Source organism: Melozone crissalis, unplaced genomic scaffold, assembly GCF_028551555.1.
Source record: "Melozone crissalis strain CALT ecotype California unplaced genomic scaffold, PUWL_Pcris_2 ptg000017l_1, whole genome shotgun sequence".
Taxonomy (NCBI): Eukaryota; Metazoa; Chordata; class Aves; order Passeriformes; family Passerellidae; genus Melozone; species Melozone crissalis.
In genome coordinates, this window is record NW_026535795.1 from 10,883,199 (window position 1) to 10,897,964 (window position 14,766).

Consider the following 14,766-nt stretch of genomic DNA (forward strand, 5'->3'; position numbering starts at 1 on the left):
GTCCTGAACTGCACTGTGGCCTTTCATGCCAGTCTGATCTCCTCAAATGAGTGGATTATCTTTCTGGCCCAGGATTGGGATGCTACTGAAGCAACAACGAGGCTGTGATGGAGGAGCCAATGTGTAGGAGGAAAATCCCAGATCAAGGGAGGGGTGGAGAAAGAGATGGAGTTGCTTGGAAAAATAAAAATAACTTTATAGCTGAACTCTGGTTGGGGGTGAGGGTGCTTTCACAGCCTGTGCTTGACCTGCCCCAAGCACACCAACACTACTGTGATGAGCACAGGGCAGTGAACAATGAGTGGTGGCCATGCTCCAGCACTCACCTGAAAATGTGGAACAGTTATTTATTCTGCCTTAATTTAAAAGCTGGTGTAGTCATTAAATGTCACTTCCCACATTTCTTTTTAAGCTGTTCTGTGCTGTTGCTGTGGGGAGGAGAGGGGGCTCAGAGCAACACGGGGATAAACAGGGGGCTTTCTAAAATCTGTGTGATGCTTGTGCTATGGGGAACTTTGTGTTGGTACAACTGTGTGTTTTGGTTTGTGGGTTGTTTTTTTTTTTTTTTTTTTTTTTTTATCAGGCTCTATCTTGTATATGCTGAAGTCATTGGAAATATGACATGGTTTATATTAAAGTTGCAAATACTCATGTGCTTCTCTGGGTGTCCTGGATAAGAGGGGAAGGAGGCTGTTTGCCTTGTGCTGGGCTGGAGAATATGGGGCTGTATGCAGAAAGTGACTAACACTGCTGCGTTTAAATTAAAGAGGAATTCCCTAATTTAAGCTGATCACAGAATCATGGAAGGGTTGAGGATCTTAAAGGCCAGGGGCAGGGATACCTTCGACTGCTCTAAACCTCATCCAGCCGGGCCTTGGACACTTCAGGACTCCAGGCGCAGCCACAGCTCCTCTGGCCACCCTGTGCCAGGGCATCTCCACCCTCACAGGGACGAACCTGCAGTTGTCAGGATTGGGATTTTTGACACAAGCAAAGTCAAAGGCCCAGAAACCCGAAGAGGAGCTCAGGACCGCGGGACTGCGCCGAGCCCTGACAGGCGCGGACTGGGGCTGAGGGAGGGCGGGAGCGCACCGCCCCGTCCCCGCCCCGTCACCCCCCCCGCCCTCCGCAGTGGTACCGCCCCGCCCCTTTCCCTGCCGGGGACTGGAGCGAACCATTGCGGCGACCTCTGCACTCGAGAGGGGGGGAAACGCTCCCCGCGCATGCGTCCGGCCGGAGCGTTGCTAGGGCGCGCGTGGTGACGGCGGCACGGCGGGGGCTCGTTGGGGACCCGCGGGCGGCCGGGGCGCTGGCGCTTGCCCGCTGCTCCCCGGAGCCCTCCGGCAGCCCCGGAGGAGCCTATGGAGAGCGGCCCGCGCAATGCCATAGTGTTCAACGCCTCCAAGGGCGAGAGCTTCACGCCGGCCGGCGGCTACAAGGCCCTGCGGAAGAGGCTGCGCGGCAGCTGGAAGGTGCTGAGGTGAGGGGCGGCTCTCGGGGCGCGGAGAGGCCCCGGCGGGCGTGTGTGGGCAGCCGAGTGGCCTTGGGGGGTTTGTGGGCACCCCAGTGGCCTTTGGGGGTGTGTGGGCACCCGAATGGCCTTTGGGGGTGTGTGTCGTGAGCTGAGGTCGCTCTCTCGCGTTGATGGCGCCCTGTTGCATCTTCTGCCCCTGTGGGATGCTGCGCGTGGTTCTTGGGAGCTGCAGCTCACCTGTAGGAGATGGAGTGTGAGTTGTAAGGATTAAGCTCTTCGTACAGGTTTGCGGGTCTGTAGATGGTACTGTTTATCTGATCACTGCAAAATACGGCATGAGCTGTTTAGGAGAGGATATCAGGGAAAGGTTCATCCCCAGAGGGTGCTGGCACTGCCCAGGCTCCCCAGGGAATGGGCACGGCCCCGAGGCTGCCAGGGATGCCCAGGGTGGGGCTGTCGGAGTGTCTGTGCAGGGACAGTCCCATGGGCTCAGTGGGTCCCTTCCACCTCATCTTATTCTTTGAAATGTGGCCAGGGCAAAAAGCAGAAAAAGAAAAATAACAGTAAACTCCTCAGGTGCAAAGTTTAATAGCAGCTGTGACAGCTTGCAGCAGTTCTGGATCTGCCACAGTGCCTTGTCAGAGGAGCATTGCTGTTTAACTGGTTGGCATTTGTAAGGGTTAGTTTTGCTCAAGTTGTCAACTTTAAACCCAGATAAAAGGATGTGAAGTGACTGAAGTGATTTGCTTTGTGTTCATTTGCAAGTCCTTTATAAAAAAAACAAGAGGAAAAGGTTGTGGTTCAGGACTGTATCCAAGAATAATGTGTGTCTTTATTAATCTATTCATAGCTTAAAAGATGAGATCACTTCTGAGAGACTGTTTGGGGTGAAATTGTGGATTACAGCAGGACCAAGAGAGAAGTTCAGTGCTGATGAGGTAAGAAGTCAATAATTGTTTTCAAGTTATTAATGTTTTAAAATTTGCTTAAGTAGAAAAGAACAAGACAGAAGCCTTTGCTGTAATGCTACTTTAAATGAGTTCATATACATTGGAATTTGAATGTTTTTCTTATAGGGCAAAGTTAAATGCAAGCAGCCAAAACAATTCCTCTCCCCTCATCTCAATATAACTTCGTGCAGTTTTGTGTGTAGCTTCTCATGTTTGTTTGTTTTCTGGATCTTTGTTGATTTCTAGTTTTCTGTTCTGAAGAAATTCCTGGAGGATGGTGGGGCCATCCTGGTGATGCTGAGAGAAGGTGGAGAGTCCCGGAATGGCACAAACATTAACTTCTTGTTAGAAGAATATGGGATCATTTTCAATAATGGTAATGGGGCTCACTGCTACTTTTAGTCATCAATTTGAAAATTGAAAAGAGCAGGTTCAGCCTTTGTGGATACAAGCCAAGCAGATCTTTCTCACAAAGGATCTTTTTATCTAAAAGATTTTTTTTCTTTAAATCTGCATGCACATGACAAGGTAATATGAAGCACAGCAAAGGCTTTCCATGGACAGAGTGCACGGGCAACTTGGCCATTTCCATTCCTTTGTGTAGTTGTTAGTTTTAATTTACTAAAAAAAATAATTTTAGGGAAATTTCTTGGTTAAAAAGCCATTAATTTAGAACATTTTCCACACGTTTTAAAGGATTGAATCATTTAATGCTCACGCTGAATAAGAAGTGGCACTTTTCTTTAGCAGACCAATAAAATATATCACTCATTAGTTTTGTGCTGCCAATGTGGTAAAAAACCCCAACAACCCAAGGCAAGTGTGTGTCAATGTACATAAAATATTTGGGGTCTTTGGTGGCTTTTCTACACTATGCCTTTTTTTGCATCAATAGGACTCAATTCATCAAGTGTTTGGAAGATGTATAAAAAAACAGAGTTGTAAAAGTTGATCCAGGCTGTTTTAACTGGGTCATCTTTTTGCCTCTTTTGCTTTGCAGAAGATGAAGTGCTTAACTTTCTGGGTTTTTTTTGAATTTGCAAACATATTTCTATCCTAAACCTATTCTGTCCAAAAGGAAACAGTAGTGAAGGCTGATTTCAGTATTGTGATGTTAAAAGCATGACAGATTTGTGGTGTAAAAGCAAACAGCCAGGGAATCCAAGAACTAAACTAATTTTTCTTTGCTAAATCTAACACACTGATCAGCCAAGATGTCAATTTCTATATTTTTTTCTTTTTTCAAGATGCTGTAGTACGAAATGTGTATTACAAGTACCACCACCCAAAAGAAGCACTAATCTCTGATGGAGTTTTGAACAGGTGAGTATTTGGGGTATGGAATCTTCACAGTAAACTCTTGTAAACTGGATTGTTTTCAGTAAGGTTTGTTTGTCAATATCTTGTAGGGGAATCAGTGAAGCTGCAAAGAAAACAGTGCTGGAGACAGCAGATGAAGATGGAAGGGGCCATGACTCACAGTAAGTGTTTTCTCTGAGGAAACTGCTGTGAAAATGTGTAGAACACCTCAGAATTGGCAGGTTTGGGATTAGCAGCAGTACTCTGTGCTTATGGTGAGGTTTTCTAATGCATTTCTTATGTTCTTGTGCCTCTTAGGTTATATATGGAAAGGAGAATCTGTTTAGTAGAGCTTGGTAACCTCTGAAGGAGCAGGAGGGATAGGTTTGGAAAGGAATTACTGTTCTCATGACCAGATCTTGTTTGCCTTTGGTCTATGGGTTTCAGTTTGAGTTTTGTGAATCTGCCCAGCCTGCCTGGTGCATGCAGGTGCTTATGGAATTCCTGTATTTCCTGCAGAGCTCTCACCTTTGTTTATCCTTTTGGAGCCACACTGAATGTGATGAAGCCAGCAGTGGCAATCCTGTCCACAGGGTCTGTCTGCTTCCCACTCAACAGGCCTGTCCTGGCTTTCTATCAGCATGAGGTATGAGCTGCCTGGGGCCCTCCCTGCATTCCCCCTGCCCCACACAAAAATTGTGAGTGGATCTTTTGGGGCTACTTACAAACCCACCTCAGTTTTTGATACATCTGCAAACTCCAGATGAGCCCAGTGACTCCTGATTTTTGCATGAGGCTCAGAGGAGAATTAATGAGGTGGTCAGCAAATATTCCATATTTTTGGTTGACTGGTGGGTGTCTTTAATTCTTTAAAGTTTTGAGGTTTTTCTGCTGTTTTACTAATGATTTATTAAATAAGATTATCCCTAACTCTCTAAGTACAGCATATTGAATTCCAAGGTTCTCACCTTGGAACCAGTAGATTTTTCATATATTATTTTACTCATCCAGCCCTGTTAATTTATAAAAATAAATTCAGAAATTTAATAATAAAGAGTTACAAGCACAGGATTGATATTGTTAATGAATGTGAACAAGTTAATGCAGTTTTTTGCTATGTGGACAATGCAGTTTTATACTACGTAGACAAGTAATGCAGTGCAATAACAATTGCCTCTAAAGCTGTGATTTGGAAGGAATTTTTGCTATATTGTATCCTTTCTTGGTAGAGCAAAGGTGGAAAGATGGCAGCCCTGGGATCTTCCCACATGTTCAGTGACCAGTATTTAGATAAAGAAGAAAATGGCAAGATCATGGTAAGTTGGAGTTTTTGGGAATTTTTTTTTTCAAAAAGGTAAAAACACCTTTTTGTGTCTTCACAACATTTGTAAATCACTCCAGGCTCAGCTTCAGTTTAGAGCAGGATAGCTATGAAATGATTCAGTATGGGAATTCTCAGCCAATACTAAGAGATATTCTTTGATTTATTATCTTATTTTTATTTTTTTCATGATATGTTATTTAATAGATTTATAGGAATATTTAAGCATAGTATGAGATTACTTGGATCCTCCTGAAAGTAATTGAGTTTGCCCTTCCCCAGGATGTGCTTTTCCAGTGGCTCACAACATCAGATATCCACTTAAACCAGATGGATATGGAGGACCCGGAGGTAAGAGAGCTCCATCTCAAGGAGGTAAAGAGCAGTGGGATCAGCACTGGTCTTGGCACACCCTGTGTTTATCACAGAGTGGTTAACAGCAGGATGGGTGCTGCTGTTGTTGCAGGACCTTTATTTGTGGTCTAGGATTGAGTAGACAGATGGCTCAGGTGTAAAAATTAATGGTACCACTCAGCCTTAGATTGCTATTCATCATCAGATATAATTTGTGAAAGTCTCTTTCCAATTTGCCCATGTTTATGGGATGGACTTCTGCAGTGTGATGAGTTTGCACTTCCCTCTGAGCCCTGAGACAAGAGGAATGTGCAGGAAGGAAAGGCAGATTTTCTGTATGTGAGCAGGGATCAACTTGTGTGTCAGTTTTAGTTGTATACAAATGCTGTTTTTATTTGGAAATATTTTTTGTGATTAAATTGTATACTCAGTGTGCATAAAAACCAGCAGTTTGCACAGTTGATTAGTAAGCTGTCTGTTTTAAAAAATGAACAGAAATCCAAATGAAACACCCATGTGTTGTGTAGCTTTACAGCTGAGAGAAGAATTGGTATAGTTAGTGATCTAGTGAACTGCACTGCAAAGGGCCAGAGTGAAAACAAAGAAAGAGTGAAATATTTATTTCTAAGAGAGATTTTAGGTGAGATATGAGGTAGAAAGAGACAATGGGAATGGGTTGGCCACTGATGCCAGGGGTGTGTGTCTGTGTGCTCAGATTTCAGACTACACCGTGCTCCCAGACACGGCCGCGCTCTCCGAGCAGCTGCGAGTGTGCCTGCAGGAAGGAGATGAGAACCCCAGAGACTTCACAAAGCTCTTTGATACATCCCTTTATCAGCTGGACACAACTGCCCTCCCTTCAGTTATCAAGTCAGCAGCTGTAATTTTCTTATTACTTATTTATTTATTCCATTTGGTGTTCTGTATTACAGCGACCTGATGAAGGTCTCCAGGGTGAGAGAAGGATGAGAATCTTGTTTGATGATCAGAAGGCTGGATTTATTGATATATGATATATAATACATTATAACTATACTAAAAAGAATAAGGAGAGAAGTTGCAGAGGCTGCTAACCTAAGAACATAGAAAAGAATCTAAAAACAAGAGAGTTCTCTGTCACTGTGTTCCAGAGAGCTTGCCCTGTGATTGGCCCTTAATGTACACATGGAACATGAACCAATCACAGGTGCATCCTATTTTATTTCACAGCAGCTGATAATCATTGTTTACATTCTCTTTCTGGGGCCTGAGCTTCCCAGAAGATGAACAAGTCCCAAAGAAAGGATTTCTATGAAAAAATGTCTGCGACAGTTTGGCATTTTTTGTTTATGCTTAAACTCTGTCTCCTTAAGAGCAGGAAAGACTGAGCATTTTGAATATGGATATACCAGAAAATAGATTTGTACAATGTGGCAATGATGTTTTCTCTTGCTTCTTGTCTTAGGTGTAGTTTCTGGCCTTCTTTTCTCCTTTTTTTTCTGACTACATGAGATTCATTGATTTGATATTTTGAGAAATGTCTGCAGTGAAGTTGGGCACTTTCTGGAGTGATAACTGAGAACTGCTCGTTTTTCCACTTTTGAATTACTTGGCATTTACTGGAAGCTGCATTTCAGTCACCTTTGCATTTCCCAATAATTGTGTTTTGAGGTTTATCAGCTGCTCAGTTTCACCAGTTTTTGTCACTCTCAGTTTTGTCCATCAAAACTCCCCTGTTACCCAGATCATGTCTGAACACTTTGAGTAGTGGAGCTTAACACAGATTCCATAAACTCCACTCTGCTGGGGACACCTTTTCTTCTTACTCTGTATTTCTTATATTTTCACTAGTTGTGAATACACAGGATCTCCCTTCTGACCCCATAACAAATACTTTTTTAAAAAATAACTTTTGGTTATTGACTTCTTTATAAACTTTTCTGAAATCCCAGTTCTGCTTGTTTTGTGCTGGATCACTTTTCCTTCGTCTCTGTTCATCCTGCTAAAAGTCAATTGTAGAATTGAGCTGTGATTTTTTTAGTCACCTTATATATTCACCTATCATTATCTTCCCCTGTCACAACTGTAATTTTCTTACTGTAGAAGTTATTTATTACTGATCTGTAGTTTTCTGAGGTCCTTATAAAATTGACATCTCATTTTTTTGTGCTGTTACATTGCAAAACTTTGATGCTGATGTGTTCACAAAAATTCATCTCTATAGCCTGCTGTGGAAATAGATGTGATATCACTTTTTTCCTCATACTTGGAATTTTTCTGTGCTGCAGAGCTTATGAAGAGCTGAATATGAAACATGAACCCCTCCAACTCATTCAGCCTGAATTTGAGACTCCACTACCTGTGCTCCAGCCAGCTGTGAGTAATTTTCTTGCTTGTATATTACAGGGAGAACTCTTCTCCATGAAAGTTGGACTTGATAATCTTGGATGTCTGTTCCAACCTTAATGAGTTTCTATTTCATTTGTTTCATGCAGAGTCTCTGTATGTCATTTCCATGGTTCTGTAAAAGAAGTAGTGAGAAATGCTGTAGCAATAATCACTTGGGAGCTGACTACACTGCAGGGACTATCTTTTAGGAAAGAGCACTCATTTACACTTCTAATTTATTAAAAGAGCTTCAAAATATAGTGTGTGGTACCAAAACAGAATCCTTGTGTGGTGAGCCTTTGATGAGTAGCTGCTCCCAGTCCTGGCTCAGCCTTCCCAGTGAAAACAGGATGTGGTATTTGAGAAAGCTGTGCTGGTGAAGGTTCTGCAGTGCCTGTTGCCAGGGAGGAGCCAGTCTGTCCTGCTCTGCCTCCATCTCCCAGATCCTCAGGGGAAGCAGAAAGTGGAGCATTGCTCTTTTACAGCAGGAGCTGATCAAACTTTAACCAGCAATGTTTGGGCTGACAGCAACAACGTGAGCTATGGGGGCGTCAAACTCATTTCAGAAGGCAGGAATCTCTGAGTATCTGAATTTTGCCACCATTGTTCCACCCTGCTTTACCCTGGCCACTGAGAAAGCATCACTGGGATCCTTTAGAGCTTCAGGAGTGCAACTGAAAGTGGTGTCTCCTTCACTGCTTTTTAAAAACCCAAGTTCAGCTTGTGACATAAATGGTGCCTGCATGAAACAGAAATTCTCTGACCAGAATTGATGTCAGTATGTTTTCAGAGTGAGGTGTTAGGGCTAATTTAGTTCCTCAGCTCTCAGCCATCACCTGGGTCTCATGGAGCAAAACTGAAACTGCAAGTAAAAAGTCTAGTTGGGATGCTGGGTGATGATTCTGGCATACATGTGGCTAAATTCTTTTGGAATGTTCAGTTATTTTTACAACATAAAAATGGGATTTTCAAATGGGGCCCCTTGGTTCAGTTGGAGTTGCTTTTGACTTTTTAAAGTGTTTCTTCAAGTCCAATATAAGGTCAAAACTGTTGTCTTAGAGATCTATAAACTATAAGAAAAATATGTGGCAATCAACCATGCTGCTGTTTCTCTCCAAGGTTTTTCCACCTGCTTTCAAAGAATTGCCTCCTCCTGCTCTGGAGCTGTTTGACTTGGATGAAACTTTTTCCTCAGAGAAAGCACGTCTTGCAGAGATCACAAACAAATGTAAGTGGAGCAGATTGTTTGCACATTTAAAATAAAAGTCCATTTTTTTCAGGGGAAAATTATCATATTTAATTCTAATGCATGGACCTTATTTGGAAAATCTACTGCTTTTATCCTGATCTAAGAAATTGAAAGGCTTTGGAAATTAATAGTGCGACTTTATGTACCATGAAATTATATTTTGTCTGTTACATGACATTTTATCATGTTTCTGCCTGCTCTTTCCTATATTGTGCATAAATTGCTTTGTGCATTCTGGCTGATAAATTTCACATCCTTTTTATGCTTTGAAGTTAAAATGTTAAGATTATTCTAAACACATAAAGATGAGCAGGTAGGATGCAGGAATACATCATGGCTAGTCCACTGAGCTTAGTGATGGGACTGAACCTCCCAGGATGCCAACAGCAAATGGAGATTCAGAGCAGGTTTTTGGCCAGCTGTTCCAGATGTGTGACACTCACCTGCCTTCTTCCCTGGGTGCTTGTTCAGGCACTGACGATGACCTGGAGTTCTACGTGCGGAAATGCGGCGACATCCTGGGAGTGACCAGTGAACTCCCAAAGGACAAGCAAGATGCCAAATATATCCTGGAGCACATCTTCTTCCAAGTGGTTGAGTTTAAGAAACTGAATCAGGTATTTTTAATAACAATTACCAGTGAGTAGTTGGTTGTAGCAGCAGTGAGGGTGGTGTGTCATTGTAGCAGCTACACTTGTCACAGGCAAGAGGTGATGTAAGACATTAGCTGTGGAATAAATGAGAGCAGTGAAGTGTGATCCAGAGTACTTATGGCTGTTAATCTCCATAAAACATGTACTGCTCAATTTATTAAGTCTCTCATTTATTTTAATTGGGGGATTAGTACATACAAGTGTGGGTTGTAATTGCAGCTAAATCCAGTTCATTGCTGGTGCCTGAGTGAGAGCAGGGAGTCCTCAGGATGTTCACAGCTCTGGCCAGTGCTGCAGTGCAGAGGTGACCAGCATTGCTCCTCAGGGGCTGCACTGAAATGCAGCTGTGCTGAAAGAATTCTTCATAGCAAATTTAATGCTTCAAAGTGTGTTTGGAGCATAATGGCAGAGCTGCAGTTTGTGCTAACATGAATTGCCTGTTTCACATGTAATCTATTTAAATCAAAAATCTTACAGTTCTACCCTGTTATTAAAACTCTTATTTCTTCTTTTTTTTTCCTTCCTCTTCTCTTACTTAAGGAACATGATACTGACCCAAGTGAAGCTGGATTCCAGAACAGTACCTGAGACCTGGCTTTCCCCAGTTTGAGATAGACCTTTTAGGGAAAGTATATTTTTCCATTTTTAAAGTCTCTCTTCTCAGTGTATTGATTGGGACTGTCTCAGTAGTTCACCGGATGCTTGGATCATTTATGTATGGTAGTTCAGATAATTAATGCCTTCTGGGGAACTGCTTGTATTTTACAAGCACTTTCCAAAGAATTTCTTATTTTTCTACTTCTTTATTGAAACTGTAATTTTTTAATATATTAAAAAATAATATACCAAGAGAATGTGTTTGGGGTCCTTCTTTCTGGCTCCAGCATTTGTTTTCCTGTAGTTAAGTCTTTCTGTTGGTTCTCCTGGTGTACATGAAATCCTTAATTACACTGTGAGAAGGGTTGTTATTTTGGTTTGTGAGCTGAGGTCAAAAAAATAGAGCCATAATTTTAACAGGAGCTGCTGAAAATACATTTATCACCCTGAGGCAGCCTCCTTTTGTCTCTTTGCCAAAGAGAACTAAGGAGAGGTGAGTTTGTTACTGTAGAAAGAAAACATTTCTTCCAAGGGAGGGGAGGATTTGAAATTAAGCAATAATGACATTGTTGCAATTGCTGCCTTATAGCAGACTGGAACTTTAGCAGACAGAATTTTAAAAAGAGAGGACAGCACATGGATGAAAACCTTAAGATTTAATGGATCATTATTAAGAAACTGTGATACTGCACAGAAACTCATGAATATTTTTACTTCCATTTATTTGATATCTGGCTCACTCCCTGAGGTAGTGAGTTCAGGAATGCACAGGAGTGAAAATCCAGGTTAAATTCATTGACCATGAAATGTTGAAGCTCAATGCACAGCAAAAATAGAGTCAAGGAGATCAGTGGTGAGAAGAAAAGATTTGTCAGCATCATCAACACCACACCTCTATTGCAAGGATATTTTTTTATATTAACATGGTGAAATTGCATTTTAAAGACTCTTTTGGCTGTCAGTCTACACTCAAATTGTTAAATTCTTCCCCCACTCAGGCCTTCCATGACTTCTGTGCTTTACCTTGCTCTGCCATGGTTTGTAAAATTCTGCAAAAAATCTGTTCATCTTTTTATTCTCCCCAAATATCTTCTATTTTACATTTCTTCATGCTTCACATAGCATCTTGCCACAAGCTTTTCTAAAGGAGTGCCCCAAATCTCCTGATCAGTTGAGATGTGCTAATATAATGTTAGCAGAAGTGCTTGTATCTCTTCCTCCACTGCAGCCATTCCCCTTTCACAGCAGCACGTTGGAAATTTTTCATTTATTCCTCTGTTTTCCTTTAAGGCCATGGCTGTGTCTGTCACCCAGAGCACTTTGTACATTCCAGCTCCAGATTTACACAACAAGCTTCATCTCTTCTCCTGTGCAGTATCAATAGCAATCAGTCAGCCAGCACAGGCTGCAGCTGAACCAAGCCCCTGAGTGCTCCTCTTGCTAATTTTAGCTCTGGTTTGTACTCTGGGGTGTTTATACTTCAAACTGTAAATAACTTCTGTTTCCCAGCCCTGTTTCAAGTTGTTTTGTCACCTGTTCCTGATGTTGTAACATGGTTTAAAAGAAGCCATGTGAGCAGCCAGGGGATACAAGCAGCTCCCTGTTTTCTCGGTGTCTCCGAGGCCTCTCTGACAGCTGAAGAACAATTTTTTTCACTGAATTTATGGTTTTTTGCTAGCGTGGGATACATGTAGCTCATACCTCTCTTTCAGAGCTGTGCCTTTGGCCCTCTGGAAGTATTTAAACTTACTTTGTAACTAGAAACACTTTAGTCGGGGGAGTGTGATACATGTAAAATTTATGGCTGACTGACAGAATTTCGAAGGAGTACAAGTAGGTGAGTGCTTTCAAGAGGTGAGGTGAGGCCAGAGGGAGCAGCTTGGGCACATAGCTAATGAAGGAGTTTATATATTAATAAAATTATTGCTGTGATTGATAAAAGTTGGTTACAAGCAACTCTTGCTGCTTTCTCTTTTTTTCTCTGTCCTCTCATGCAGCATAACTGATTACCCCTAAAAAGGAGGGGGACAGTACACTGGTTATTCAGCAAACCGTAAATATCCTGAAAAGCGGTTTTAACAAGTTCCTCCTCCTTTTGCTGTAAGCAGGGACAGGAGAGGAAAATCAGGATTGTGTGAATGGGGCGAGATCTAACGGGAGAGTGTGAAAAATCTCAAATGGGTGGGTGCGATGGCCTGGGCTCCTTTCCTTCCCACCCCTTGCGCGGTGGCCGGGACAAGCAGTGTCACCGTGCATGAGGCAGGCGGGTGCCCGGCCGGGCGTGCCCGGGGGCCGCTCCCCGGTTGTGCTTTCCCGGTGCACCGGAGAGGGATCCGCAGCCCCCCCGCGCTCCCGGCGGGCAGCGCCGGCCCCGCAGCCACGGCCCCGGGGCTGCAGCCGCGTCCCGCTGCCCCTCCTCCGCCGGGACCCGCCCCGAGCCCTCCGCCAGGTAACGGGGGCGGGCGGGGCGAGGGTTCGGGCACGGCCGGCTAGGAGGATTCTGCACCGGGCTGCGCCCTGTGGGGCTGTACCAGCCCTGGGTGTTCAGGTGGGAGGGCAGCGAGAGTCAGAGACCACCAGCAGAGAGAAGTTTGTTTGTATCTTTATTGTGCTCATACAAAACAGAGGGATCGGGGAGGAGGAGCCAGCAAGGCTGCGGCTCTCGGGTGTGCCATCACCAGCCCAAACGTTCCCCATCACCAGTGCCGACTCGGCAGCCCCAGGTGGGCGGATTTAGCTTGTCACCAGCTGCTGCCATCACCACTCAAGCCGCTGGCTCCGTCTTCTGTGCTGCAGCGTGGGTCCCTGCTCCTCGCAGGAGGGAGCAGGCATCCAGCAGCATCACAGAGCATTGTGCAGAACCACAGGGACAGCATCCGGGTCGCTCGGCTGGCTCTCCTGGGTGGCAGACCTGCGGATCAGCGTGGAGTGCTTCTTGAAGGCACCAGGCCAAGCCAGAGGAATCACCACAGGGGTCTCCAGGGGTGATGTGTCTGGTTTGGAGCATCCCAGTAAGCTTAACTCCTCAGTGCTGACATCGAGGGACATGCTGGTATCCATAAAGGATTTTATTGCTGAGATGTCCCACCTGGGTGCTGGCACTTTCCCAAGTGCTGAGACATCTCCAGGCAGCTCAGAGCTCTTGAAGAGCAGGCTCTCCAGTGGTTTGGAGTGCTTGTCTTTCTTGCAAGGCGTCGAGGTGTTCTGTGATGCCGCATTCATCAGGCAGCCATCTCTGCTGGGGTGCTCACAGGGCAAACCAGACAGCTCAAAGGTGGTCTGGCCACGGTGGGCCTTACAGAAGCAGACAAGACTGAGGTCAGAGATGCTCTGGGTCAGGCTGTGCAGCTCAGTCTTCACACAGCTGCTCAGAGACTCCGCCTGCTTGACAACACAGAGAGAACTGCCACTTGCTGCATTGTCCAAGTCCACAGGAAGCTCCCAGGTGTCGTGTTTGGAAGCACTGCCAGAGTCCCTGTAATAGCTCACAACAGGAGAAGAATAGCTATGGCTAGAGGAGCTGGCCAAGAACCCATTTTCCAGGATTTCCTTTCTGGTCAGAATGCTGGTACTGTGCCTCTGGGTGGACAGCATGGTGCAGAATCCAGCAGCTCTCTGGCTTGTGGAGAAAAATCAGGATAAACCTGTTACTGCTCAGTATAATTCACCAATGGATTACAGACTTACAGTAGCAGGACCACTCTTGGCAAAATCCTCTCTCAATCTTGCAAGGAGCTGAGCAGGATCTGGGACATGTAGGAGACCATCCAGCCTATCACTCTCTTTTAGGGTAAAACAGTTCCACCACAGCCTGTTAGCTGCTCAAAGGTTATCATGGAACCTCCCTAAAGTTGTATTTTATTTCACCTCAGCCTAGATATCACTACTCTTAGCTTGGTACAGGGAATAGAGGCATTTTATCCTGACTCCTGCAGTCAGAGGGCCAGTCACCCCAGCTAGAATTAAGTCCCTTTGAGAAGGAGGCACCAAAACCAGGCTCTGGCTAGGATGGGAGAAGTTGAGGGTCAGCTCTCATCTTACTTTAGGTCCTACACACAACAACCCTCATCTCCGGCTCCTTCCTGAAGGACTGGGTAGGCCAGGGAAGGGCATGGCTATACTCTAAACCCAGCTTAACTCTGACTGCATGTTAAACAGTGATAAATAGCTCCTAAATTTACTGTAATGGGGCTGTATAGCCCGTCTAGAAGGAAAGCCTTTAAGAGACTAAACCCTGCTTTTTTTAGCATTTCGGAAATAAATGAAGGAATAAGAAAACAGAAAAAATAGTACCTCCAGCTCCTGTGAAGACCCTTTGATGTTCCTGACCCTTCTCTACTAGTGTTACTTACAGCAGTTTTATAGTTCTGGTAATCAATTAACAGGCTGATTTCCTAATTAAGCTAGTTTGGGAGTGGGAGGAGCTTCTGTTTGCTGTTTATTAAGCACAGGGGCAGTGAGAGTGGGTGATGGCTGATTGAAGGAGGTACTCTGAGGGCTGC

General features: G+C 44.2%; 2 protein-coding genes across 2 annotated transcripts; one reads left to right on the plus strand and one right to left on the minus strand.

Annotated features, from left to right (window-relative positions):
• Positions 1–1,269: 1,269 nt before the first annotated feature.
• Positions 1,270–10,499, plus strand: IFT52 (intraflagellar transport 52). Its single transcript, XM_054274501.1, has 13 exons — positions 1,270–1,480; positions 2,325–2,412; positions 2,671–2,800; positions 3,672–3,747; positions 3,834–3,905; positions 4,243–4,369; positions 4,953–5,039; positions 5,327–5,395; positions 6,114–6,268; positions 7,666–7,753; positions 8,885–8,993; positions 9,486–9,631; positions 10,208–10,499. The coding sequence occupies exons 1-13, from the start codon at positions 1,362–1,364 to the stop codon at positions 10,253–10,255; spliced, it is 1,314 nt and encodes a 437-aa protein (XP_054130476.1). The 5' UTR covers positions 1,270–1,361; the 3' UTR covers positions 10,256–10,499.
• A 2,606-nt stretch (positions 10,500–13,105) lies between these two features.
• On the minus strand, positions 13,106–13,858 carry LOC128936172 (uncharacterized). Its single transcript, XM_054274922.1, has one exon. The coding sequence runs from the start codon at positions 13,856–13,858 to the stop codon at positions 13,106–13,108; it is 753 nt and encodes a 250-aa protein (XP_054130897.1).
• Positions 13,859–14,766: the final 908 nt, after the last annotated feature.

Excerpts from the sequence above, each read along its gene's own strand:
- IFT52 (XM_054274501.1), top strand. The coding sequence starts at position 1,362 with ATGGAGAGCGGCCCGCGCAATGCCATAGTGTTCAACGCCTCCAAGGGC. Across the intron at positions 2,801-3,671 it reads TGGGATCATTTTCAATAATG|ATGCTGTAGTACGAAATGTG; the intron begins GTAATGGGGCTC and ends TCTTTTTTCAAG. Across the intron at positions 3,748-3,833 it reads TCTGATGGAGTTTTGAACAG|GGGAATCAGTGAAGCTGCAA; the intron begins GTGAGTATTTGG and ends AATATCTTGTAG.
- LOC128936172 (XM_054274922.1), bottom strand. The coding sequence starts at position 13,858 with ATGCTGTCCACCCAGAGGCACAGTACCAGCATTCTGACCAGAAAGGAA.